General features: G+C 47.6%; 1 protein-coding gene across 2 annotated transcripts in view; it reads right to left on the bottom strand.

The window, feature by feature from the left end:
* The window catches only part of lrrc20 (leucine rich repeat containing 20), a 28,217-nt gene extending 1,115 nt beyond the window's left edge, over nucleotides 1–27,102 (bottom strand). Inside the window, exons 1-4 of one of the 2 annotated variants that reach the window (XM_078199772.1) lie at nucleotides 26,798–27,102; nucleotides 12,515–12,664; nucleotides 6,649–6,816; nucleotides 262–2,979 (exon numbers count right to left, since the gene is read on the bottom strand). In XM_078199772.1, coding sequence (XP_078055898.1) covers nucleotides 2,846–2,979; nucleotides 6,649–6,816; nucleotides 12,515–12,664; nucleotides 26,798–26,867 — 522 coding nt within the window. In that variant the 5' untranslated portion in view covers nucleotides 26,868–27,102 and the 3' untranslated portion in view covers nucleotides 262–2,845. The remainder of the gene's footprint in view (nucleotides 1–261; nucleotides 2,980–6,648; nucleotides 6,817–12,514; nucleotides 12,665–26,797) is intronic. The other variant, XM_078199773.1, reaches the window with a different exon arrangement.
* Nucleotides 27,103–27,675: the final 573 nt, after the last annotated feature.

Genomic DNA, 27,675 nt, shown 5'->3' with positions numbered 1-27,675 from the left:
GCCAGTGGAAACAATTTCCCTGCTTCTGTCTCATCTATTCCCTTCATAATCTTATATGTTTCTAAAAGATCTCCCCTCATTCTTCTGAATTCCAGTGAGTACAGTCGCAGTCTACTCAGTCTCTCCTCATAATCCAACCCTCTCAACTCCGGACTCAACCTAGTGAATCTCTCCTGCAGCCCCCTCCAGAGCCAGTATATCCTTTCTCAAGTAAGGAGACCAAAACTGTACACAGTACTCCAGGTGTGGCCTCACCAGCACCTTATACAGCTGCAACATAACCTCGCTGTTTTTAAACTCCATCCCTCCAACAATGATAGACAAAATTCCATTTGCCTTCTTAATTACCTGCAAACCAACTCATTGTAATTTTTGCAGAAGGACACCCAGGTCCCTCTGCACAGCAGCATGCTGCAATTTTTTTACCATTTAAATAATAGGCGATTTTGCTGTTATTCCGACCAAAATGGATGACTCACATTTACCAATGTTGTACTCCATCTGCCAGACCCTCGCCCACTCACTTAAACTATCTATATCCCTTTGCAGACTTTCAGCATCCTCTGCACACTTTGTTCTGCCACTCATCTTAGTGTCATCTGTGAATTTTGACACATTACACTTGGTCCCCAACTCCAAATCATCTATGTAAATCGTAAACAATTGCAGTCCCAACACTCATCCCTGAGGCACACCATTAGTCACTATCACCAATCAGTAAAACACACATTAATCCCCACTCTTTGCTTTCTGTTAGTTAACCAATCCTTTATCCATGCTAATACATTACCCCGTAACACTGAGCACCTTTATCTTATGCAACAGCCTTTTTGCGGCACCTTGTCGAATGTCTTCTGGAAACCCAGATACACCACATCCACAGGTTCCCCATTGTCCACTGCACATGTAATGTTCTCAAAGAATTCCAGTAAATTAGTTAAACATGACCTGCCCTTCATGAACCCATGCTGCGTCTTACCAATGGGATAATTACTATTCAGGTGTCTCACTATTTCTTCCTTGATGATAGATTCAAGCATTTTCCCTACTACAGTAGTTAAGCTAACCGGCCTATAGTTACCTGCCTTCTGTCTACCTCCTTTTTTAAACAGTGGCGTCACATTTGCTGTTTTCCAATCTGCGGGAACCACCCCAGAGTGCAGCGAATTTTGGCTAATTTTCTACCACAGAGGGCTGTGGAGGCCAAGTCACTGAGTGTATTTAAGAAGGAAATAGATTTCTCGACTCTAAAAGTGCCAAAGGGTATGGGGAGCATGCTGGAGTATGGTATTGAGATGGAGGATCACAATGAATGGCAGAGCGGGCTGAATGGCCTGCTCCTGTTCCTATTTTCTATGTTTCTAGTTGTAAAGATGCTCATTCACCAGTTTGGGGAAAACACGACTGGTTGATTTATACAGAGGCTCTCAGCCTTGTGGCTGCGGTCAGCTCCCGACTCTGGGTACAGAGGGCCACACTTACTGGGGTGATCCACCACCCTGCTCCCCGATTGGTTCCCCGAGTCATGTGGCCCTTACTCAGCTGTTCGATTTTTAAAGGGACAATCACCACAACTGTGTAAAAAAAAAGAGTTCCTGTTGAAGAGTCAGTGCTGAATGGCCTCCTTCTGCACTGCCGGGATTCTAATAAAGAGGTCAAGAATGAGAGATTGAAAACAATGTGCAAATGAAAAAATGGTGGCACAGTGGTTAGCACTGTTGTCTCACAGCTCCAGGGACCCAGGTTCAATTCCAGCCCTGTGTGGAGTATGCACGTTCTCCCCGTGTCTGCGTGGGTTTCCTCCAGGGGCTCCGGATTCCTCCCATAGTCCAAAGATGTGCGGGTTAGGTGGATTGTCCATGCTAAATTGCCCCTTAGTGTTCCAAGATGTGAAGGCTAGCTGGATTAGCAGGGTAAATATATGGGGTTACAGGGATGGGGTCTGTGTGAGATGCTTTATCAGAGAGTCGGTGCAGACGCCATGGGCCGAATGGGATTCTATCTGTAGGGATTCTATGAAATGGAGTAAAGGTGATGTGAGGAAACATTTACTGCAGACTGGAACAAGCTTCCTGAGAGGGTGGTGGAGGCAGGTTCGATTGATGTATTCAGAAGGGCATTGGATTGCTATCTGAAAAGAGAGAATGTGCAAGGTTACGGGGGGAGGGCAGGGGAGTAGGACAATGTGATACAGTGTACTTTATCTATGAGTTAGACATTATGCTGTGTCAGATACACAGTGTACTGTATGAACAGCACACTGCAAGTGAATCAGTGGATATAAACTCACAATAAACGTAACACATCAGTCCTCTAATTCAAGCAGCACAATGCTTCATTATAATTTCACTGTAAACCCACAACTATTAACCATCATTGCAATAACCATTCACGTCAACAGTTTAAAGGAGAGACTCCGAGATGATAGTTGTTATTTCAAGGGTTCCCCCTTTTGACGAAGGTATTTAAATAACGAACTCTCCGGAATGACGGACAGCTGATGAGAGAAAGCAGGTCCCTCTCGGTTTTACTACAGTCACTTCATAAATCAAAATCATTTCAAATCCAAGTACACTATTTGTAAACCGGATTTGACTATCATCTAATTGCTTGATCTGGAAAAACGCTTGATCTGGAAAAACGCTGAAAGCTGTCACAGAGGACATCACTGCTGATTTGTTTGAACCATCCAATCGATCTTCGAAGGCGTATTTCCCGATCGACAACAGCTGGATTTCCCCGTTTGGTAAAGAGCCACACACGATCCTGTATTCCTGGGACATTCTCTTCATCCCCCCTGTGGCAGTATGCACTCCAAATAGGCTCTGATGTCGAACCCATGTAACTATTCATCTGCTGTCAGTAATTCAAATGGTAACACTGTCTGCTGAGTTGTCTGGGTTTCACTGCGCAGAGGGTTAGATTTCATATTCAGTGACTTGAGGAAGGGCATGGAGGCGAGACTCTCAGCCGGGATCTCTGAAAAGCAGAAATAGATCAGCTGAATCTTAGCTTGTTTAAAGTTTATTTATTAGTGTTACATGTAGGCTTACATTAACACTGCAATGAAGTGACTGTGAAAATCCCCGAGTCGCCACACTCCTGTTCAGGTGCACTGAGGGAGAATTTAGCGTGGCCAATGCACCCTAACCAGCATGTCTTTTGGACTGTGGGAGGAAACCGGAGCACCCGGAGGAAACCCACGCAGACAAACAAACAAAGAACAATACAGCACAGGAACAGGCCCTTCGGCCCTCCAAGCCCGCGCCGCTCCCCGGTCCAGGATTGAATCCTGAATCCAGGATCCCCGCCCAATTTTCCAGCCTATCTACATACTAATATCCTATCCACCGAGCTGTCCCTCACAGCTACGATGCTTTGTTCATCACAACCTATTAACTCACCCCCACCCCCCCATTCCAGACCATGTGATCTCCAGGGAGAGGCGAAAACCCAGAGTGAAAAACCCCAGGGCCAATATGGGGGAAAAAAATCTGGGAAATTCCTCTCCGACCCCCTGAGGCGATCGAAACGAGTCCAGGAGATCACACTGGCCCTGATCGGAAAATGCTTCCCAACCCTATTCATTTCCACTTCCACGAACACCATCTGAATTCCCTGCCCCCGAGACAGGTTCCCAACTATCTGCAGTCTCGCTCTGTACTGGCACCAGCAAGTTGATCATAGAATGAAGCCTTGAAACGAGAAACAAAGAACAATTAGCCCGCGCCGCTCCCTGGTCCAAACTAAACCACTCTTTTGTATCCCTCCATTCCCACTCCATTCATATAGCTGTCTAGATAAGTCTTAAATGTTCCCAGTGTGTCCGCCTCCACCACCTTGCCCGGCAACACATTCCAGGCCCCCACGACCCTCTGTGTGAAATATGTCCTTCTGATATCTGTGTTAAACCTCCCCCCCCTTCACCTTGAACCTATGACCCCTCGTGAACGTCACCACCGACCCGGGGAAAAGCTTCCCACCGTTCACCCTATCTATGCCTTTCATAATTTTATACACCTCTATTAAGTCTCCCCTCATCCTCCGTCTTTCCAAGGAGAACAACCCCAGTTTCCCCAATCTCTCCTCATAACCAAGCCCCTCCATACCAGGCAACATCCTGGTAAACCTCCTCTGTACTCTCTCCAAAGCCTCCACGTCCTTCTGGTAGTGTGGCGACCAGAACTGGACGCAGTATTCCAAATGCGGCCGAACCAACGTTCTATACAGCTGCAACATCAGACCCCAACTTTTATACTCTATGCCCCGTCCTATAAAGGCAAGCATGCCATATGCCTTCTTCACCACCTTCTCCACCTGTGACGTCACCTTCAAAGATCTGTGGACTTGCACACCCAGGTCCCTCTGCGTCTCTACACCCTTTATGGTTCTTCCATTTATCGTGTAGCTCCTCCCTACATTATTCCCACCAAAATGCATCACTTCGCATTTATCAGGATTGAACTCCATCTGCCATTTCCTTGCCCAAATTTCCAGCCTATCTATATCCTTCTGTAGCTTCTGACAATGTTCCTCACTATCTGCAAGTCCTGCCAGTTTTGTGTCGTCCGCAAACTTACTGATCACCCCAGACACGGGGAGAACGTGCAAACTCCACACAGACAGTGACCCAAGCCGAGAATGGAACCCAGATCCCTAGCGCTGTGAGGCAGCAGTGCTAACCACTGTGCCATCGCGCCACCCAGTCTTGCATAAAACACGCAATGATCCACAGCCCAAAGTTGCTGGTAAATGGCCAGCAACGATGGAGTGATTAAAATGGGGGCTGGATTTGGAGCACAGGTACTTCAGGGGGTTGCGGGACTGGAAGAAGTGAAAGGGTTGGGAGGGACAAAGCCTTGGAGGAAATTGAAAATAAGGATGAGAATCTGAAAACCAAGACAGACCTTGAAAAGGAGCAGGAGACAGTCAGCGAACACAGGGGTGATGTGGGGAACGGGGTTTGGTGTGAATTAAGGCACAAGCAACAAGGTTTTAGATGATGTTGAGTTTACAGAGGGTAGAACATGGAAGGCCAGCTAGCGATGTGTGGGATAGTCAAGTCCGGAGGTGATAAAATCATGAATGAGGATTTCAGCAGGAATTGGGATTGGGGGAAAGTTGCTCAATGTCATCAAAGTGTAAATAGACAGTTTTACTGGTGGTAATTTTATGTCAGAAGCTCATCTCGGGGTCTATCGTGACACCGAGGTTATGAACAGACTGGATTAGTCGATGGCTGTTGTCAGGGAGAGGCGCGGAGTCTGTAACTAAGGAACAAATTTGAAGCAGGAACCAAAAACAATGGCTTCCTTCTTCCTAATACATAATGGAAGAACATTCCTGCTCATTGAGTATTGGATGTGGAGGAGTCGAGAGAGGTTGTGGTGAGGTAAACAGGGTGTTATCGGTGTACACTGAAAACTGACACTTTGATTTGATTTATTATTATCACATGCATTAGCATACAGTGAAAAGTATTGTTTCCTGCGTGCAAAGCACACCGTTCATAGAGAAGGAAAGGAGAGAGTGCAGGATGTAGTGTTACAGTCATAGCTAGGGTGTAGAGAAAGATCAACTTAATGCGCGTAGGTCCATTCTAACGTCTGATGGCAGCAGGGAAGAAGCTGTTCTTGAGTCGGTTGGTACGTGACCTCAGATTTTTTTTATCTTTTTCCCGACGGAAGAAGGTGGAAGAGAGAATGTCCGGGGTGTGTGGGGTCCTTAATTATGCCGGCTGCTTTGCCAAGGCAGTGGGAAGTGTAGACAGAGTCAATGGATGGGAGGCTGGTTTGCGTGATGGATTGGGCTACATTCACAACCCTTTGTAGTTTCTTGCGGTCTTGGGCAGAGCTGGAGCCCATACCAAGCTGTGATACACTGTGCTTTGTTATGACCACGAGACTGGATAAGATGATTAAGATGAGATTTAGGGGGGATCAGAGATCAGAGGAGAGAGAGTGTGAGGAGTTGAGATGAAGATTGAAATTATGGAGGATGAGAGATTATTCAGTGCCGAGGTTGAGGGCGGAGGGCAGTGAGAAATCTGGGTGAGAAAATGTTCACATGAATCCTTCTCCCTGCACAAACCCCTCAGATCGGCCTTTGTAATCTTCCTCTCCTTAACATGGCACAGAATGCAACCCAGAAATTACTCCCTTGAGGGGGTAGTACAAGAGTGAAACGGGGGGAGATGGAGAGAAAGGAGGAATGAAGAGTTCAGTTACTACATGGGCGGCCCAGTGGCCAGCACTGCTGCCTCACAGCGCCAGGGAGTTGGGTTCAATTCCAGCCTCGGGTCACTGTCTGTGTGGAGTTTGTACATTCTCCCCGTGTCTGCATGGGTTTCCTCCGGGTGCTCCAGTTTCCTCCCACAGTCCAAAGATGTGCGGGTTAGATGGATTAGCCATGCTAAATTGCCCCTTAGTGCCAGGGAGATTGGAAGGGTAAATAGCTGGGGTTATGGAGTTAGGGTCTGGGTGGGATTGTGATTGGTGCAGACTCGATGGGCCAAATAGCCCTCTTCTGCACTGTAGAGATTCTATGATTCTACCTCAGAATACTGTGAAAGGAGGGAGCTGGCACTGCCGAGGAGAGATAGCGCTATATTACCAGACAATCCTTATACACCTGACCCAAAATACTCACCAGTAATCTCATTCGCCTCCAGATTGATGGCTTCCAGTGTTGTCAGTGCAGTTAGTTGGTGTGGGAAGACGGAGAATTTATTCCTCGCGAGGTTAATACTTGTCAAATGCGTCAAATCCTTGATTTCATCAGGGAGTTGTTTCAGGAAATTACCCGCAAGGTTTAATTCTGAAGAAAGATTTGTCAAAAGTACAACAATTCATTAAAGTGCTCCACAGGCAAACACTGAACATAGCACAATCTTTCACTTTAAAATCTTCACAACAGGAGCTCCCTGTGACTATGGTTATCATGGCATGTACTGCACACTTGATCATTTTTGGGGAGAGTTATAGAACAAAGAGATTTGGGTACAGGTTCATAGCTCCTTGAAAGTGGAGTCACAGGTGGACAGAGTGGTGAAGAAGGCATTCGGCATGCTTGGTTTCATTGGTCAGAACATTGAATACAGGATTGGGACGTCTTGTTGAAGTTGGTAAGGCCACACTCGGAATACTGTGTACAGTTCTGGTCACCCTATTATAGAAAGGATATTATTAAACTAGAAAGAGTGCAGAAAAGATTTACTACGATGCTACCGGGATTTGACTTAACCTGGTGTTGTGAGACTTCTTACTGGGACTTGATGGTTTGAGTTATAAGTAGAGGCTGGATAGACTGGGACTTTTTTCTCTGGAGCGTAGGAGGCTGAGGGGTGATCTTATAGAGGTCTATAAAATAATGAGGGGCAAAGATCAGTTAGATCATCAACAACTTTTCCCAAAGGTAGGGGAGTCTAAAACTAGAGGGCATAGGTTTAAGGTGAGAGGCGAGAGATACAAAAGTGCCCAGAGCGGCAATGTTTTCACACAGAGGGTGGTGAGTGTCTGGAACAAGCTGCCAGAGGTAGTAGTAGAGGTGGGTACTTATTTTTAAGAGCATTTAAACAGTTATATGGGTAAGTTGGGTATAGAGAGGTATAGGCCAAATGCAGGCAATTGGGGATGGCTTAGTGGTTAAAAAAAAGGGCGGCATGGACAAGTTGGGCCGAAGGGCCTGTTTCCATGCTGTAAACCTCTATGAATAGTTCGGATGGGGCAGTTTTTGTGCAGTGTGTGCAGAAGGGTTTCCTGACACAATATGTGGATAGGCCGACAAGAGGTGGGGCCACATTGGATTTGGTACTGGGAAATGAACCGGGCCAAGTGTTAGGTTTGGTTGTGGGAGAGCACTTTGGAGATAGTGACCACAATTCGGTGTCTTTTGTTATTGCAATGGAGAGGGATAGGGCCGTACGGCAGGGCAAGGTTTATAATTGGGGGAGAGGTAATTATGATGCGATTAGGCAAGAATTAGGGGGCATAAGATGGGAACAGAAACTGTCAGGGAAAGGCACTAATGAAAAGTGGAACTTTTTCAAGGAACAAATATTGTGTGTCCTTGATAGGTATGTCCCTGTCAGGCAGGGAGGAAATGGCCAAGTGAGGGAACCATGGTTCACAAAAGAGGTGGAATGTCTTGTAAAAAGGAAGAGGGAAGCTTATGTAGGGATGAGGAAACAAGGTTCAGATGGCTCGATTGAGGGTTACAAGTTAGCAAGGAATGAGCTGAAAAAGGGGCTTAGGAGAGCTAGGAGGGGGCATGAGAAGTCCTTGGCGGGTCGGATCAAGGAAAACCCCAAGGCTTTTTACTCTTATGTGAGGAATAAAAGAATGACCAGGGTGAGGTTAGGGCCGGTCAAGGACAGTAGTGGGAACTTGTGTATGGAGTCAGTAGAGATAGGCGAGGTGATGAATGAATACTTTTCTTCAGTGTTCACCAAGGAGAGGGGCCATGTTTTTGAGGAAGAGAAGGGGTTACAGGCTAATAGGCTGGAGGAAGTAGATGTTCGGAGGGAGGATGTACTGGCAGTTTTGAATAAACTGAAGGTCGATAAGTCCCCTGGGCCTGATGAAATATATCCTAGGATCCTTTGGGAGGCAAGGGATGAGATTGCAGAGCCTTTGGCTTTGATCTTTGGGTCCTCACTGTCCACGGGGATAGTGCCAGAGGACTGGAGAGTGGCGAATGTTGTTCCTCTGTTTAAGAAAGGGAATAGAAATGACCCTGGTAATTATAGGCCGGTTAGTCTTACTTCGGTGGTTGGTAAGTTGATGGAAAAGGTCCTTAGGGATGGGATTTATGACCATTTAGAAAGATGCGGGTTAATCCGGGATAGTCAGCACGGATTTGTGAAGGGCAAGTCGTGCCTCACAAATTTGATTGAATTTTTTGAGGAGGGAACTAAGTGTGTTGATGAAGGTAGGGCAGTTGATGTCATATACATGGATTTTAGTAAGGCGTTTGATAAGGTCCCCCATGGTCGGCTTATGATGAAAGTAAGGAGGTGTGGGATAGAGGGAAAGTTGGCCGATTGGATAGGTAACTGGCTATCTGACCGAAGACAGAGGGTGGTGGTGGATGGAAAATTTTCGGACTGGAGGCAGGTTGCTAGTGGAGTGCCACAGGGATCAGTGCTTGGTCCTCTGCTATTTGTGATTTTTATCAATGACTTGGAGGAGGGGGCTGAAGGGTGGATCAGTAAATTTGCTGATGACACCAAGATTGGTGGAGTAATGGATGAGGTGGAGGGCTGTTGTAGGCTGCAAAGAGACATAGATAGGATGCAGAACTGGGCTGAAAAATGGCAGATGGAGTTTAATCCTGATAAATGTGAGGTAATTCATTTTGGTAGGACAAATTTAAATGTGGATTATAGGGTCAAAGGTAGGGTTCTGAAGACTGTGGAGGAACAGAGAGATCTTGGGGTCCATATCCACAGATCTCTGAAGGTTGCCACTCAAGTGGATAGAGCTGTGAAGAAGGCCTATAGTGTGTTAGCTTGGAGTTTAAGAGCCGTGGGGTTATGCTGCAACTGTACAGGACCTTGGTGAGACCACATTTGGAATATTGTGTGCAATTCTGGTCACCTCACTATAAGGAGGATGTGGAAGCGCTGGAAAGAGTGCAGAGGAGATTTACCAGGATGCTGCCTGGTTTGGAGGGCAGGTCTTATGAGGAAAGGTTGAGTGAGCTAGGGCTGTTCTCTCTGGAGCGGAGGAGGTTGAGGGGAGACTTAATAGAGGTTTATAAAATGATGAAGGGGATAGATAGAGTGAATGTTCAAAGACTATTTCCTCGGGTGGATGGAGCTATTACAAGGGGGCATAACTATAGGGTTCATGGTGGGAGATATAGGAAGGATGTCCAAGGTAGGTTCTTTATTCAGAGAGTGGTTGGGGTGTGGAATGGACTGCCTGCAGTGATAGTGGAGTCAGACACTTTAGGAACATTTAAGCGGTTATTGAATAGGCACATGGAGCACACCAGGATGATAGGGAGTGGGATAGCTTGATCTTGGTTTCAGATGAAGCTTGGCACAACATCGTGGGCCGAAGGGCCTGTTCTGTGCTGTACTGTTCTATGACTCTATGTAGAACAGTCTACATTTTAATCCAGTGATCCCAGGATATAGATATCAGAAGTTAGAAATCCCACAATTGTACCAATCTTCAGCAAGGCTTCCGTATCTACTCTGCACTCGCCCACAGCCCAGAGCTAAGTGGTTTCAAATATTTCAGGAGGGATCAACGGCAGATTATAGCACTACTGGGATTCTACCCTCCGAGAGAGATGTCAAAAATCCTGCGGCAATCATAGAATGCCTACATTGCAGAAAGAAGCCATTTGGCCCATCGAGCCTGTATTGACAACAATCCCAAAGATGTGCAGGTTAGGTTGATTGGCCATGCTAAATTGACCCTAGTGTCAGGGGGATTAGCAGGGTCAATGTGTGGGGTTGGGGGAATAGGGCCTGGGTGGGATTGTGGTCAGTACAGACCCGATGGGCCAAATGGCCTCCTTCTGTACTGTAGAGATTCCATGGTTCTCTGGTTCTAATCCTACTCAGGCCCTACTCCGTAACCCCATGTATTTACCCTGCTAATCTCCCTGTCTCTAAGGGGCAATTTTGCATGGCCAATCCACCTAATCTTTGGGAGAAGAGCAGGGGAGTTCTCCTCAAAGCGTTGACCAATATTTATCTCTCAGCCAGTCACTGAAAACAGACAATCAGATAATGATCTGATCAGGTACAATGCATTGCTGTTTGTGGGGGCTTGCTGTGCACAATTGTGCAGTGACCACTTTCTTCATGGGTTGTGGGGCTTGATGAGCATGTGAAGGATGCTACATCAGTGGAAATTCCGGAGTCAAAATAAAGTGCAGAAGGTTTATTTTATTCAACCATTTTAACTGGGAGGGTTAAAACAGGCTGAGAGTCACAGAGTCACTAACAGGAGTCAAATCAAACACTTCTCCAACCCAACATTTTCCAAATCACAGAATCGTAGAATCCCAACAGAGCAGGAGGTGACCATTCTGCCCATCGAGCCTGTACCGACAACAATCCCACCCAGGCCCCAACCCCATAGCCCCACGTATTTACCCTGCTAATCCCCCTGACACTAAGGGACATGGCCAATCAACCAAACCCCCACATCAAATATCACAAGTCAAGTCATAAATTAAAATGAGAGCTCCCTATTGACCACCTCTTAAAGGTTAACCAGATAAAAAAATCAACACAGACCTCCCAGTGGTAAATGCAACCCCTCTCGGTGTGTTACTGGGGCATGGGTCATCAAGATCTGGATTCAATTTGGAGCGTGTTCATTGATCTCAGAGTGGTCACTGGAGCATTATAATTGGCCTCAGTTCCAGAGGTGACAATAGGTCAGCGTTCAAACATCAAACAAGAGCGGCACAGTGGTTAGCACTGCTGTCTATTCTATGGCTCCCTGTTATTGCCCATCCCTTTTAACCCAAAGAAGCTGGCAGTATAACTGAGCATCTTTAGTAGGCTACAAAAACGGGAATTGCTGGAAAACCTCAGAGGCATCTGTGCAGAGAGAACAGAGCCGCGTTTCAAGTCTGGATGACCCAGCTCTGCTTCATCAGCTCGGGAAAGGGTCATCCAGACTCAAAACGTTGCCTCTATTCTCTCTCTGCACAGACGCTGTCAGACCCAATACGATTTTCCAGCATCTTCTGTTTTTGTTTCAGGTTCCAGCATCTGCAGTAATTTGCTTTTATCTTTAGAGGGCAGTTCACAGGCAACCACACAGTTGTGGACTTGGGATCACATAAAGTAAAAGTTTATTTATCAGTCACAAGCAGCAACACTGCAATGAAGTTACTGTGAAAATCCCTGAGTTGCCACACTCCGGTGCCTGTTCGGGTACACTGAGGGAGAATTTAGCACGGCCAATGCACCTCTAACCAGTGTTCGGACTGTGGGAGGAAACCCACGCAGACACGGGGAGAACGTGCAGATTCCACACTGACAGTCACCCAAGCCGGGAAGCGAACCCGAAATTCTGGCGCTGTGAGGCAGCAACGCTAACTACTGTGCCACCCTGCAGTCCCGCATGGTCACACGTGGGCCAGGCCAGATAAGGACAGCAGATTTCCTTCTTCAAAGGAAAATGGTGAACCGGAGGTGACAGTCAATCAGTGTTCAAACATCTCATTGTCCCCGAGTTGCTTCTGACAACAATCCCAAAGTCACTTCCACTCACACCTGCTTCTTCGTTTCAACCCGTCATCGTGAACTGAACTCATTTTCACCACTGATTATTAATTCAGTCACAATCAGCACATGACAGGAACATTTTTCTCACAGGGAATATTTTATAAAACCCCATTCATTTAACTTCTGGGGAATCGCTGTGTTTAAAATGCTATTTATAACGTTCAAGACATGATTTTGTTTTAAATTGCCAGCATCTATTCTCAGAGCAGGGGCTGTGACATTGCACAGCGATTGGTTCCCGAGCACAGACCTTACCCCGCAGCTGGTTAAAGTTGGTCATAAAATCACTGGAGATGAATTTCAGTTCGTTATTTTCCAGAGAAATGAACTGAATGTTTGCCACGACATCCCTCATCAGCTTGAAGAGCGCAACTGGAAACGTGGTTAGTTTACAGTTCGATAGGTCTAGAATAAAATAACAAATAAATATGGTCAGAGGAAAAACAGCACAGGAGACCATTCAGCCCATCTGATCAGTGCTGTTGCTCCAGTAGAGCTCTCCCATTAATCCCAATTCCTCTACCCTTTCCCACCGCCTTTTAACTTTCCTCATCCTGTTTACAAGCTACCCCGGATTCTGCTTCATTCCTCTTGCTTCACATTGGACTCTCCGCATCCTAACAGTATTCTCCAGAAATAAATTCCCCTTGTCTCCCAATCTTTCTTTTGCTGAAAATCTGAAATATATTCTCTCTAGTTACTAATTTGCAAACTAGTAGAAATAGATTGTCCCTGCTTACCAATCGAAAACCTCAGATCACTTGGAATACCTTTAACAAATTTCTAAATCTCGCCAATTAAGAAGTTCCCCAGTTTCTCTTCTGATCACTAAACTCTGCTCATTTGGTGAAATTCCTCCCCATGGCCCTAACATCCTTCCTAACTGAGAGCATCCGGAACTGGACACAATTACTGAAGTGTGGTCTATCAATCATGGTTATTTGATACACCTATTTATAAACTGTGAATCCCATGTACTTGATCAATTTGCCCTCCTGTTTTTAGATGCGTTTATCTCTGCTTTTAAGCTCTTGTAGTCTTCTTTGTTCTGTCATTTAGTTTCTATTGTCTCTCTGCATTGTCCCTTCCTGAAATGTTTAACCTCACTTTTTTATATATATTTGAACATCTCTCTGTCCAACCAACTTTGCACTCTCTATTCCTGTCCTCACACACAATCCTTTTCACTGTTACAGACAATCTCTATTTTTATGTCATTTCTATATCCAAATCTACGTCATCGATATATTGAGAAGAACAATGGTCCCAAGCATTGTTCTCTTGTGTGAACCTTCTGGAGGTTTCTTAGGTTGAACAAGCGATCTTTATTCACAAGGTAGCTTCATCAGCTGCCTGCTTTGAGCTAGTCCATTGTACACTCTTTCTAATTAGGAAAACTTCTCCCCTTAGAGAGATTTTCTGCACTCGGTGTTGATTGGTTGTTCAAACCACGTGACCATTTCTTTATGCAGATGAATAGAAAAAGAACTATCAAAATTTGAGAAATAATTCTATTTGTACTGAGTTCATTAGCAGTCCTGCCAGTGGAACTCCTGTCGTTGCATGTGGAGTGGTACGACAGTTAAGGTTCCTCCTGACAGTTTCTTCAGACTCGGGTTGGAGGTTTGGATCTCTCAGCTGGTCCGTTTGATTCTGGGTAGGAAGGTGCAGTTCGAATGTGTTTAACACCATTGAGAGAGATGATGTTTTGAAACTCAGCACTTGTGAACCGTTCCATTGTCCGATACCAGGACTTCAGGTAATCCATGAGTTGAAAAGCATTGGTATAATCTTTCATTGGTTGCATGCAATGTAGGTGACTTCACCTCAAAAATGTCCATCCATTTGGAGTGTACATCAGTCACGGGCAAAAGCACTGTGCCCAGGAATGGACCAACATCACTGATATGGATTCGTACCCATAACCACTCCCGAGGGGGCAGTGGGGCTACAGCAGGCAACCTTTGTTGCAGTTGGCACTATTCACAGTGCTTGACTAGCTTTTCAATGTCAGCATCAATACCAGGGCACCACACATAACTTCTGGCAAGCATCTTCACCTCAGAGATGCAGAATAAACGCTGTGTAATTCAGTTAGGCATGATGTGGAGATGCCAGTGTTGGACTGGGGTAAGGAGTCTCACAACACCAGGTTAAAGTCCAACAGGTTTATTTGCTAGCAAAAGCCACACAAGCTTTCGGAGCGCTGCTCCTTCGTCAGGTCAGTGGGAGTTCTGTTCACAAACAGGGCATATAAAGACACAAACTCAATTTACAAAATAATGGTTGGGATGCGAGTCTTAACAGGTAATCAAGTCTTAAAGGTACAGACAATGTGAGTGGAGAGAGGGTTAAGCACAGGTTAAAGAGATGTGTATTGTCTCCAGACAAGACAGTTAGTGAGATTTTGCAAGCCCAGGCAAGTCGTGGGGGTTACAGATAGTGTGACATGAACCCAAGATCCCGGTTGAGCCCATCCTCATGTGTGCGGAACTTCAGAGGAAGATCAGAGGCCGAATGCCCGTGACCGCTGAAGTGTTCCCCAACAGGAAGAGAACACCCTTGCCTGGTGAAACACATCTCCTACTCACCAGAGCCCCAAACATCCTAGACCACTGCTACACAAATATCATGATGTGGAGATGCCGGCGTTGGACTGGGGTAAACACAGTAAGAAGTCTCACAACACCAGGTTAAAGTCTAACAGGTTTATTTGGTAGCAAAGGCCATAAGCGTTCGGAGCTTCATCAGGTGAGTGGGAATTCTGTTCACAAACAGGGCATATAAAGACACAAACTCAATTTACAGAATAATGGTTGGAATGCGAATACTTACAGCTAATCAAGTCTTTAAGGTACAAACAATGTGAGTGGAGAGAGCATTAAGACAGGTTAAAGAGATGTGTATTGTCTCCAGACAGGACAGCCAGTGAGACTCTGCAAGTCCAGGAGGCAAGCTGTGGGGATTACAGATAGTGTGACATAAACGCAATATCCCGGTTGAGGCCATCCTCATGTGTGCGGAACTTGGCTATCAGTTTCTGCTCAGCAACTCTGCGCTGTCGTGTGTCGTGAAGGCCTTAAAGACTTGATTAAAGATCACAGGCATTCAGCCTCTGATCTTCGGGTAAGCGTTCTCCAAGGCGGCCTTCACGACACACAACAGCGCAGAGTCGCTGAGCAGAAACTGATAGCCAAGTTCCGCACACGAGGACGGCCTAAACCGGGATATTGGGTTCATGTCACACTATCAGTAACCCCCACAGCTTGCCTCCTGGACTTGCAGAATCTCACTGGCTGTCCTGTCTGGAGACAATGCACATCTCTTTAACCTGTGCTTAATGCTCCCTCCACTCACATTGTCTGTATCTTTAAGACCTTTGTATCTTTGTATCTGTATCTTTTGGGGCGGCACGGTAGCACAGTGGTTAGCACTGCTGCTTCACAGCTCCAGGGACCTGGGTTCAATTCCCGGCTTGGGTCACAGTCTGTGTGGAATTTGCACGTTCTCCCTGTGTCTGCGTGGGTTTCCTCCGGGTGCTCCGGTTTCCTCCCACAGACCAAAGATGTGCGGGTTAGGTTGATTGGCCATGCTTAAATTGCCCCTTAGTGTCCTGAGATGTGTAGGTTAGAGGGATTAATGGGTAAAATATGTAGGGATATGGGGATAGGGCCTGGGTGGGATTGTGGTCGGTGCAGACTCAATGGGCCAAATGGCCGCTTTTTGTACTGTAGGGTTTCTATGATCTATGACCTGGCTGGCTGTAGAGATTCGCATTCTAATCAGTATTCTGTAACTTGATTTTGTGTCTCTGTGCCCTGTTTGAGAGCACATTTCCACTCCATCTGACGAAGGGACAGCGCTCCGAAAGCTAATGGCATTTGCTACCAAATAAACCTGTTGGACTTTAACCTGGTGTTGTTAAAACTCTTACCGGTTAGGGTACCCAGACAAGCACTCAAATCCTGCGCGGATCAGCTGGCGGGGGTATTCGCAGATATCTTCAACCTCTCTTTACACCAATCTGAGGTCCCTATCTGCTTCAAAAAAACGACCATCATCCCGGTACCTCAGAAAAACCAGGCAGTGTGCCTTAATGACTATCGGCCGGTGACTCTGACATCCATCATTATGAAGTGCTTCGAAAGGTTAGTCATGGCACGAATCAATTCCAGCCTCCCGGACTACCTGGATCCGCTACAGTTTGCCTACCGCCGCAACAGGTCCACAGCAGACACCATCTCCCTGGCCCTGAACTCAACCCTGGAACACCGAGATAACAAGGTCACCGATGGCAGACTCCTTTTTATTGATTACAGCTCAGCCTTCAACACCATTATTGCAACAAAACTCATCTCCAAACTCCATGGCCTGGGCCTCGGCTCCTCCCTCTGTGACTGGATCCTGAACTTCCTAACTCTCAGATCACAATCAGTAAGGATAGACAACAACACCCCCTCCACGATCATCGTCAATACCGGTGCCCCACAGCAGAGAAAGAGAGTTCCAGAGCTTCGAGGCAAGCCAGCTGAAGGCACATCGATTGTGCAGTGATTAAAATCAAGGAGGCACAAGGTGCCTGGTGGAAGCAGAGGGTTGTAACAGTGGATGAGTTACCGAGGGAACAAGGGAAGAGGCCAAGGAGGGATTTGAAAACATGGATAAAATTTTTAAATTAAAATGGGAAATGTTGGAAATAGTCAGCAGGTCTGGAAGCAGCTGTGGAGACAGAAACAGAGTTAACAGCTGGGATTTTACCATCGCCTTGCGCCCATTTTCGGGCATGAAAATTTGGTAAAGTCGGGCATGAGGCGAGTGGCGCAATCTGCGCCCGTTTCCGCGCTGGTTCGCACTCTAGTAAGGCCAGAAAATCGGCACGATTGGGAACCTGCCCAAAACCGGTGTGACTTCAATTTAAATAATTCTGCATGTATTTTAATCCAATTACCAAGCTGCACACCCCAATTTACCAGCGCATCTGCCTTTACCACCATGTCCGCCCAATCTGGAATCAGTCTGGAACAGACACGCTCTATAGAAGTCGGATTCTGGCACTCCATCAGTGAGGGTTAGTCAGGAGGTGAGTGCCGAGCATCGGACAGCTCCGTGCTGCTCACAAGGGGCCGTTTCGTGGCAGCCATGTTGCATTTGGTTCGGGAGGGTCTGCGAGTGTGTGGGGGAGGTGAGGGGGTGGGGGGGGGGGGCTGTTGCTGAGCAGGGTCTCCGATGTCCCGATTTGCAGCACGGACCCGGGTCTCAGCACTGACCTCGGGTCTTGGGGATGCTGCGGGGTCCTAGTGCACGCAGCATTCTTCCAGGTGGGGGATATGCTGGGAGCCCTTTGAAATGACAGTGCTGCAGCCTCAGGACTTTTTTTAACTGTGTTGCTGGGGGGCATATGGGGGGGGGGGGGGAGGGGGAGTGGGCCATATGGGCAGTGTGTGTTGCTGGGGCTAGGGCAAGCAGCATTACTTAACCTCTCCATGTGTCTCTCCCCTTCTCCAAATCCCCCCCCCCGCTTCAGATTGACAAGATGGCTTTTGCGATGCGCCCGATTGATCTTGCTGTTCTTTTGGTTGCTGCTGGAGCTGAGGAGGAGGAGCTGGAGGAAGAATTGCGGGCACAGGAGGCCCAGGCCCAGGCTTTACCACTCGCAGGGGGAGAGGGAGAAGGCCACCGGAGGCAGGACTTGGCTGCCATTTGCCCAGATGGGGGGGGGTGCAGGAGAAGGAGGGAGCGGAGACCCCGGCAGTTCCGTGCACGAGTGTCGTTTGAACAGATGTCAGGCAGGGTGTGTTGCCGATGGCTCCGCCTCCGAAAGGAGACAGAGCAACACCTGTGCCACTTGTTGCAGGACCTGGCACCTCGGGGTGGGGGGAGGCACCCACTCTCGGTGGCTTTCAAATTGACGGCCGCTCTGAACTTTAATGCCACTGGCTCCTTCTAGACCCCCAGCGAAGATATACGTGGCATGTCCCAGTCAGCTGTCCACACCTGTGTCAAGCAGGTCACAGAAGCCCTGTCTGCCCGGGCTGGTCAGTATATCAAATTTCACCTGGACCAGGCCCATCAGGAAGCCCGGGCTGCGGGGTGCACGGCCATTGCGGGGATACCTAATGTCCAGGGGACTATAGACTACACCCACATCACTCTCAAGGCCCCGCTGCAGAATCCATGAAGTTTCATCAACAGTGAAGGGTTCCATTTCCTAAACGTGCAACTGGTTTGTGACCACAAGATGAACATCATGACCGTCTGCGCGAGACACCCGGCAGTGTGCGTGACAGCTTCATTCTGAGGAGCTCAGACATACCAGGGGCCTTTGAGGTGGAGCCCAGGGGTGGCTCGTGGGGGACATGGGGTACTCACTTCAGACTTGGCTGGTGATGCCTGTGCAGAGGCGGAGACCTGGTATAATGAGGCCCACATTGCCACCCGCTCTATAGTGGAGAGGTGCAGAGGGCTCCAGCAATGCGATCGCATCCCCGCAATGGCTGCGAATCCTGCAGCCCGGGATTCCTGATGGGCCGGGTCCAGGTTAAATTTGATGTACCGCCCAGCCCGGGAATACAGGACTTCTGTGACCTGCTTGACACAGGTGTGGACAGCTGACTGGGAAATGCCACAGACATCACCGCTGGGGGTCTGGAAGGAGCCAGTTGCATAGAAGTTCAGAGCAGCCCCCCCCCGTCAATTTGACAGCCACCGGGAGTGGGTACCCACCCCCCCCCCCTGTTCCCCCCACCCCGAGGAGCCAGGTCCTGCAACAAGTGGCACAGGTGTTGCACTGTCTCCTTTCGGAGCTGGCGCCGCCGCCCGACACCTATTCAAATGTCACTCGTGCACGGAACTGCCAGGGTTTCCGCTCCCTCCTTCTCCTGCCCCCCCCCCCACCCTGCCGGGGGAATGGCGGGGCCCTACAGTACAGACCCCTGATCACTTTCCGCATTGTGGTGGTGCGCTGCGCCCTTCACAACCTGGCACAGCAGAGAGCAGACCTTTTGGAGGATGAGGAGGACATGGAGGCCGACCAGCTGGGCGTCGCTGGGGAGGAGGCCTCCTGCGATCGATGGGGGGGGGGGGGGGGGGGGGGGGGAAGAGAGGGAGGTGCGATCGGTCTGGGTAGTTGGGGGGGATGGGAGGGATAAGGGGGTCAGTAACGTTGTGGAGGAGGGAGGGGGGGAAAAGTCCGTGGGAGACAGGAGGAGGCATTATCCGGCTCGGGAGGGATGTGGCAGGGAGAGCAGATTCTTTAATGTTTTTGCGCGTGTGCAGTTGGAGGCTCCAATCGGAGCTGCAGGGTTTTGGGTGCTTTAAGCCCCGCCCACAGGCTTCTGCAGCGAGAATCGGACTCGCTCAAAGTTTTGCAGGCAGTGTGTGTATGGGGGGGGCAAAAAACACACCCAAAAGACGGATCTGAAAGTCTCCCCGTTTCAAGTCCGCTCAGCACTTAAGACAAAAAAATGGTAAAACAGTACCCAACGTTTCAGACCAATGACCTCTCATCAGACCCGCAGAATTTTACAATCTGTTCCCCAGAGGTTAGTGTAGGGTAGCGGGTGGAATTGTGACAGGTGAACGGGCAGCTGAGAGTGGAGCTATGGGCAACAAAGGTTTGGATCAGCACAAACTGCTGCAATTCCATTCACATCATCTCACTCCTCTGCAGAATCTGAGGCAATGTACTCAATTGGTAACTTCACAACTCAAACTCGCCCCCTTTCTCAATCACCTTACTCTGCAGACTAGTCAAGATCTTACTGTATAGCAGAGCAAGTTCGAGGGGCTGAATGGTCTACTCCTGTCCCTAACCTTTGTGTGGCTCATTCTGTGACTATCACAGACTGTTGTTTACAGTGTCGCCTGCTGTTGCTCCGAAACCGGTTTCACAAATGACAGCTGATTGTTGAAACCAAGCAGGGGTCCATATCAATCCTCGCAAATAACTGCATGAGATCATTGCACTGAAATCAAAAGGAATTTGGCACAGGCTAATCAAAGACCAAGCATTGCATTCTTCCAGTCTCTCTCGGTGCTCCGCAGTCATTACAGCACAGGAAAAGGCCATTCGCCCCATTGAATCTACACTGGTTTCCTGTCCCATTTCCCCTGTAGCCCAACAAAATCATTTCCCTCAAGGGCCCATCCAGTTTCCTTTTGAAATCATTGATTGTCTCCACTTCCACCTGACTCAGGGGGCAGTAAGTTCCACATCTTTACCGCTCACTGTGTAAAGATGCATATCCCCCTGCTCCCCCTCCCTCCATATCGCTTGTCCATCTGTAATATTTAGTCCTTGTACCACCAGCCAGTGGGAGCAGTGTTTCTTTGACCTTATCTAAATCTGTTATCATCTTGTTCACCTATCTCTAATTCCCCCCGCCCTCAACCTCTTTTGCTCCAAGAACAATGTCAGCTTCTCCAAGCCGAACCCTGGAGCCAAGATCCCCTCTTCCCTCGAACCGTAAATCCCTGCCGCACCCTCTGGAGGACCCTCACATCCTAAAACGTGCTGAGCAGAACTGGACACAATGGCTGGGATTTTACGGCCTTTTTGCTCGTCCCAAAATCATAAAATCCCGCCCGAGGTCAACGGACCTTTCCATGGTCCATCCCTCTCGCCCGCTCCGATTCCCATGGCGGGCGGGACAGTAAAATCCCAGCCAATATCTACCAGAGTTTCAGAAAAGTTCAGTATAACCTCCCTGCTTTTCTACTCAATGCCTCTATTTATGAAAACCAAGATTCCATATCGTTTGCAAACCACTCCCTCAATGTGTCCAATCATCTTCACAAATCTATACGCATGTCCCTACACATTCTTCAAAACTGTGTCATTTACTCAACATTGGCTCTCTTCACCCCTCTGGTAAAATGCAGCACCTCACACTACTATCTGCCACTTGTCTGCCCAATGTGCCAGCCTATCCATGTTCCGTCACAGTTATTTGGCATTTTTCTCATTGCTTATCACACCTCCAAGTCTGGTATTATCAGCAAGTTTAAAAATGTTATTCTATATTTCAGTATCCAAGTCATTTATATATATTTTATATATAGAACATTGAAAAAATACAGCACAAACAGGCCCTTCGGCCCACAAGTTGCGCCGGTCATGTCCCTACCTACCGAGGCCTTTATATAGGCTTACCTATAACCCTCAATCCTATTAAGTCCCATGTACTCATCCAGAAGTCTCTTAAAAGACCCTATTGAGTTTGCCTCCATCACCATTGACGGCAGCCGATTCCAGTCACCCACCACCCTCTGAGTGAAAAACTTACCCCTGACATCTCCTCTGTACCTACTCCCCAGCACCTTAAACCTGCGTCCTCTCGTAGCAGCCATTTCAGCCCTGGGAAAAAACCTTTGAGAATCCACCCGATCTATACCTCTCAACATCTTGTACACCTCTATCAGGTCACCTCTCATCCTTCGATTCTCCAAGGAGAAAAGACCGAGCTCCCTCAACCTATCCTCATAAGGCATGCCAACCAATCCAGGCAACATCCTTGTAAATCTTCTCTGCACCCTTTCAATAATTGCTACATTCTTCCTGTAATGAGGCAACCAGAACTGAGCACAGTACTCTAAGTGGGGTCTGACGAGGGTCTTATAAAACTGCATCATTATCTCCCGACTCCTAAACTCAATCCCTCAATTGATGAAGGCCAGCACACCGCACGCCTTCTTAACCACCTCCACTACCTGCGAGGCCGATTTAAGAGTCCTATGGACCCGGACCCCAAGCTCCTTCTGAGCCTCTACACTGCTAAGAGTCTTACCCTTGATATTATACTCCTTCAACCCATTTGACCTGCCAAAATGGACCACTACACATTTATCCGGGTTGAAGTCCATCTGCCACTTCTCCACCCAGTCTTGCATCCTATCTATGTCACACTGCAGCTTCTGACATTCCTCCAAACTATCCACAACACCACCAACCTTCGTGTCGTCGGCAAACTTACCAACCCATCCCTCCACTTCCTCATCCAGGTCATTTATAAAAATGACAAACAGCAAGGGTCCCAGAACAGATCCCTGGGGCACTCCACTGGTGACCGACCTCCATTCAGAAAAAGACCCATCTACAACCAGTCTGCCTTCTGCAGGCAAGCCAGTTCTGGATCTACAAGGCCACAATATAAATATATCAGAAGGAGCTGTAGTCCTAGCCGTGACCCTTGAGGAACACCCTACTATCTAACCATTCCCCTCGTGATACCAAATAAACCTGTTGGACTTTAACCTGGTGTTGTGAGGCTTCTTCCAGTGGGGGAAAGATAACAAAGTTGCTGTCATGGCTCCGTACACCCCCACACCACAGACACAGCTGCTGGATGGATGGCCATTGCTCCTTTGACCTCAAGGTGACATCAAAGGGATAAGTGGAATCCAGTCAGAGGCATCACTGTAAATCCAGGAAAAGAACTCACCTTTCTCCACTTCCTTCCCTTTCTGCCTCTGTTTTAATGCTTAGCCTCATTCTGCTGAAACTATTCCATTGCATCTTGCTCCTGAGTTGTGGTTACTCCGTCCCATAGCAACATTTCCTGTCCTGACTCATTATCTTTCTTCCATCCTATAATTTACAAAACATAAGTTTGGACTTGCCCGGTCACAACGTCCGCAATTACTTTCCCTCACCTGCACTTTGACCCATGACCCTGTCCTGCACTGTGAACCCTGGCCCTTCACTTTCCTTTCACAATAGGAGAGGGATTTTCAGGAACATTAATTGGTGTTGCAGAACTGAGTCCTCGGGATAGAGGGCTATAGGGAAATGGAACAGAAAACAAGTTGATCATAGAATCCCTACAGTGCAGGGATTCGGCCCATCGATTCTGTACCGACTCTGGCAGCGTACCTTACCCAGAACCTATCCCCGTAACCCCATGGCCAATCCATCTAACCTCTTTTAAAAAGCATTTAGATAGTTACATGGGGAAGATGGGTATAGAGGGAAATGGGCCAAATGCAGGCAATTGGGATTAGCTTAGGGGTTTTTAAAAAAAGGGTGGCACGGAAAAGAGGAAGAGTGACAACAGCTGGAGCGAGAGGAAAAACCTCATTGGGAAATTCAAAAACAACTGAAATAAAACAGATTGTTTTCTATGTGTTTCTTGTGTCACAATGTGAAATACTGGGGGGGGGGGGGAACAACTGGAAAATAGAAACCACCATGTGTTTCCAAACATGGAGAATGTAGGTGCTGAGTTCACATCCATCACAACGACTCTGTCACTACTGCACCAATATCGGGGAGGCAGTGGTGCACTGATATCGTCACTGGACAAGTAATCCAGAGACCCATGGTAATGCTCTGGGGACCCCAGAATCCCACCACAGCAGATGGTGAAATTTGAATTCAATAACAAAAAAATCCAAATTCTAATGATGACCATGAAACCATTATTGATTGTCCTAAAAATCCATGCCCTTAGGGAAAAAAAAAATCTAGATCCACAACATTGTGGTTGACTCTTAAACTCCCCCTCAAGGGCAATTAGGGATGGGCAATAAATGCTGACCAATTAAATGTTACCCACATCCCATGTAAGAATAAAAAAAATAGATGTGTCTTTGATATCACAGAGAGGCATTCCACCCTGACTCTCCAAGGGGGAAGAGAAAAAGAATCAGTTTCAATTGGGCATTGAGCCACTTCAAGCATCTCCTAGCAACCTGGGTGTTGCCACAAGACATGATTAGCCGGCTAACACATGATGGAAATTAATACACCCGAGGTCAGCACATTTCCACCATCAATAGTATAGAAGAATCACAGAATCCTTACAGTACAGAAGAGGTCCATTCAGCCTCAACATCAACTCCAACAATGACACTGTGCTCGCAAGTACTGAACCCCTTGTTTGTCCTTTGAATTGAAGATGCCCAGGTTCATCATCAGTTTGCTGGGGTACCGGCGGGTATGTGGGCGACTGCTTAGACCGGTCGGTGCCCTGAGGGTTCTGCAGCAACTCGGACAGGATTGCAGACAGCTGAGTTTGGAGGAATCATCGGCTGAGGATTTCCACTCATTATGTCTTCTCTCTGCCTCAGATATCTACTTGCTTGTTGAACAACACTGCTCACGTTTTTAATTTGGCTGCTAATTTTTAACTGTGCCAAGTGCAGTGAAGCTGGGCGAATTTCTCCCAGGATTCAAAGTCGGTATCAAAACTCTTAAGTGAAACCTTCAGAATGTTCTTGTAACAATTCCTTTGAGCACCACGCAGCCCAAACATAAGAACTAGGAGCAGGAATAGGCCATCTGGTCCCTCGAGCCTGCTCCGCCATTCAATAAGATCATGGCTGATCTTTTTGTGGACTCAGCTCCACTTACCCGCCCGCTCACCATAACCCTTAATTCCTTTACTGTTCAAAAATCTACCTATCCTTGCCTTAAAAGCATTCAATGAGGTAGCCTCAACTGCTTCACTGGGCAGGGAATTCCACTGATTCACAACCCTTTGTGTGAAGAAGTTCCTCCTCAACTCAGTCCTAAATCTGCTTCCCCTTATTTTGAGGCTATGCCCCCTAGATCTAGTTTCACCCGCCAGTGGAAACAACTTCCCTCCTTCTATCTTATCCATTCCCTTCATAATCTTATATCTTTCTGTAAGATCTCCCCTCATTCTTCTGAATTCCAATGAGTATAGCCCCAGTCTACTCAGTCTCTCCTCATAAGCCAACTCAAGCTCCCCCTTTGCTAAGTGAGTGACGGGCATGCTAGCTGCGTGACCAGCCCAACCGCAGCTGTGACTGTCTCAATATAGTGTAGATGCTTGGCAAGCCAACTCGAGACTGCAGCTCAGAGTCTGGCATTTTCACCTGTCATCTGACCTCCAGAAGCTTTCTGAGGTAGCCCAGTGAAAGTGGCTGCTTCTTGGCATGTTGCAGTTACACAGTTCAAGTCTCACGTGTATAGAGCAGAGTGGGCAGGACTATTGCACGACACACTTGCAATTTGGTAGAAAGACTTAGTCCTCTTCATTCCTAGGCTGATCTTTGAAGTTTTCCAAAGGTTACACTTGCTTTGCTGCATGTATCTCATCGTCAATATAGACAGCTCGAGACAGAGTGTACTGCCAAGATATGTGAATGCATCGACTGCTAACACATCCTGGACCTAATCTCAATGTTATATTGATTAAGATAAGTGTAATGTGGAGAAGTTAAATGATAAATTCCAACTTCAACTCGTTGCTACACTACATGATACATGAATAGGCAGGGAATAAAGGGATACGGACCACATAGAGGGAAAAGGTCTTTAGTTTAGAAAGGTGTCATGTGTCGGTGCAGGCTTGGTGGGCCAAAGGGCCTGTTCCTGTGCTGTACTGTTCTTCGTACAATATTCAATTCACATCCCTGAAAATCACCTTTTCTTGCCAGAATAATTTGCTCTTAAATATCAGAACCTTTCTCCATGGGCTGTGGGTGCTGTTAGCAAGGCCAGTCTTTGTTGCTCATCCCTCAGTGGCAGTAACCACATCGCTGTAGGTCTGATGTAGGCCAGACTGGGTAAGGACGGCAGATTTCCTTCCCTAAAGGACATTAGTGAACTAGAAGGATTTTTATGACAATCATCATTACTGATACCAGCTTTTTATTCCAGATTTAATGGAATGATAACCCCAGTTACAGAGTAAGATATGGGAGTATGGGAGTTCTCTTCCAGGGTACCTCACGGTGGTCGACACCAGACAACATGATACAATAACCTCGGGGGATTCTCTGTGTAGACCTACCACATGCTCTGTGATATCTCTGACTGAAGCTGGGGTTGCTGGGCCTGTGATCACTGCGGCAAGGAGTGTCGACACTGCTCCAACCACCCAGAGCTTGGTACCTTTCAAATCTCCATCATTTACAATTCGCCCACAATGCCCGAAACCTAACTCGTCCATTTTGAGAATTAACAAGTTATAAAAGGAAACCGATCAAGTGAGGTTCACAAGAATGATCCCTGGAATGAAGAGCTTGTCGCATGAGGAATGGTTGAGGACTCTGGGTCTGTACTCGTTGGAGTTTAAAAGGATGAGCGGGGATCTTATTGAAACTTACAGGATACTGCGAGGACTGGATAGAGTGGACGTGGAGAGGATGTTTCCACTAGGTGGAAAAACTAGAACCAGAGGGCTATAGGGACGATCCTTTAAAACAGAGATGAGGAGGAATTTCTTCAGCCAGAAGGTGGTGAATCTGTGGAACTCTTTGCCACAGAAGGCTGTGGAGGTCGGGTCACTGAGTGTCTTTAAGACAGAGACAGGTAGGTTCTTGATTAATAAAAGGATCAGGGGTTATGGAGAAAAGGCAGGAGAATGGGATGAGAAAAATATCAGCCATGATTAAATGGTGGAGCAGACTCGATGGGCCGAGTGGCCTAATTCTGCTCCTATGTCTTATGATCTTCAATTCTGGAACCTGAACAGTGCTCAATCACAGCTCCTGCTCACTGAGAGCCCACTCCTCACCACCCCCCCACCAAAATCTCCAGTGACCCTGTTACCTCCAGCGCATGGAGCTTACCCAGTGAATTCCTGCCTTCCTCCACAGTCTCATTGACGATCCGAGCCACTCTTGCTGCATCTTTCGCCATTGTCCCCACAACACGCGGGTATCAAAGGAGCAGCACTAACACTGAAAGATAAAGTCATTACTTTAAACAAGCCAGAATCTATCAGTCAGTGAATTCTGCGTGGAATAGATTTCAGGTACTGAAGTTAGGAATGAAACAATTCTCTCTGTGACACCCAGTGTCCGAGCAAAGTTTATTTATTAGTTACAAGTAAGGCTTACATTAACACTGCAATGAAGTTACTGTGAAATTCCCCTAGTCGCCACAGTCCGGTGCCTGTTCGGATCAATCCACCCTAACCAGCACGTCTTCCAGAATGTGAGGGGAAACCGGAGCACCCGGAGGAAACCCACGCAGACACGGGGAGAACGTGCAAACTCCACACAGACAGTGACCCAAGCCGGGAACTGAACCCTGGTCCCTGGCGCTGTGAGGCAGCAGTGCTAACCACTGTGCCACCCTGTCGTCCCCGAGATACAAGTGTTAGAATTCCACACTTCCGGCAGGTTCTGTTTGTGGGAAGGGGACGCTCTCCACTCAAGGCCCAATGACCCCCCCCCCCGGACCTCCTTCCCTCCCTGGCCTATCTCCCGAGACCTCAATTGGTCCAACATCATTCCCTCTAGTTCCCATCCAATCTTCTTTTGAAATCATTGATTGTCTCTACACCCACCACCCGCGTAGGCAGCGGCTTCTAGAACATTCCCACTCACTGTCACATTGGGCTCCACACAGACATTGTTTCTAGATGAAAATGCAGTTCAGTGCAACTCACTTTGTGTTCACTCAAACACAATCCGGTTAATTCCCTGGATCCGGGCTGACTTCT

This window comes from Mustelus asterias, chromosome 28 (assembly GCF_964213995.1).
Source record: "Mustelus asterias chromosome 28, sMusAst1.hap1.1, whole genome shotgun sequence".
Lineage (NCBI taxonomy): Eukaryota > Metazoa > Chordata > Chondrichthyes > Carcharhiniformes > Triakidae > Mustelus > Mustelus asterias.
The sequence above is the reverse complement of the archived record's forward strand: the minus strand, read 5'-3'. Positions and strand labels throughout refer to the sequence as shown.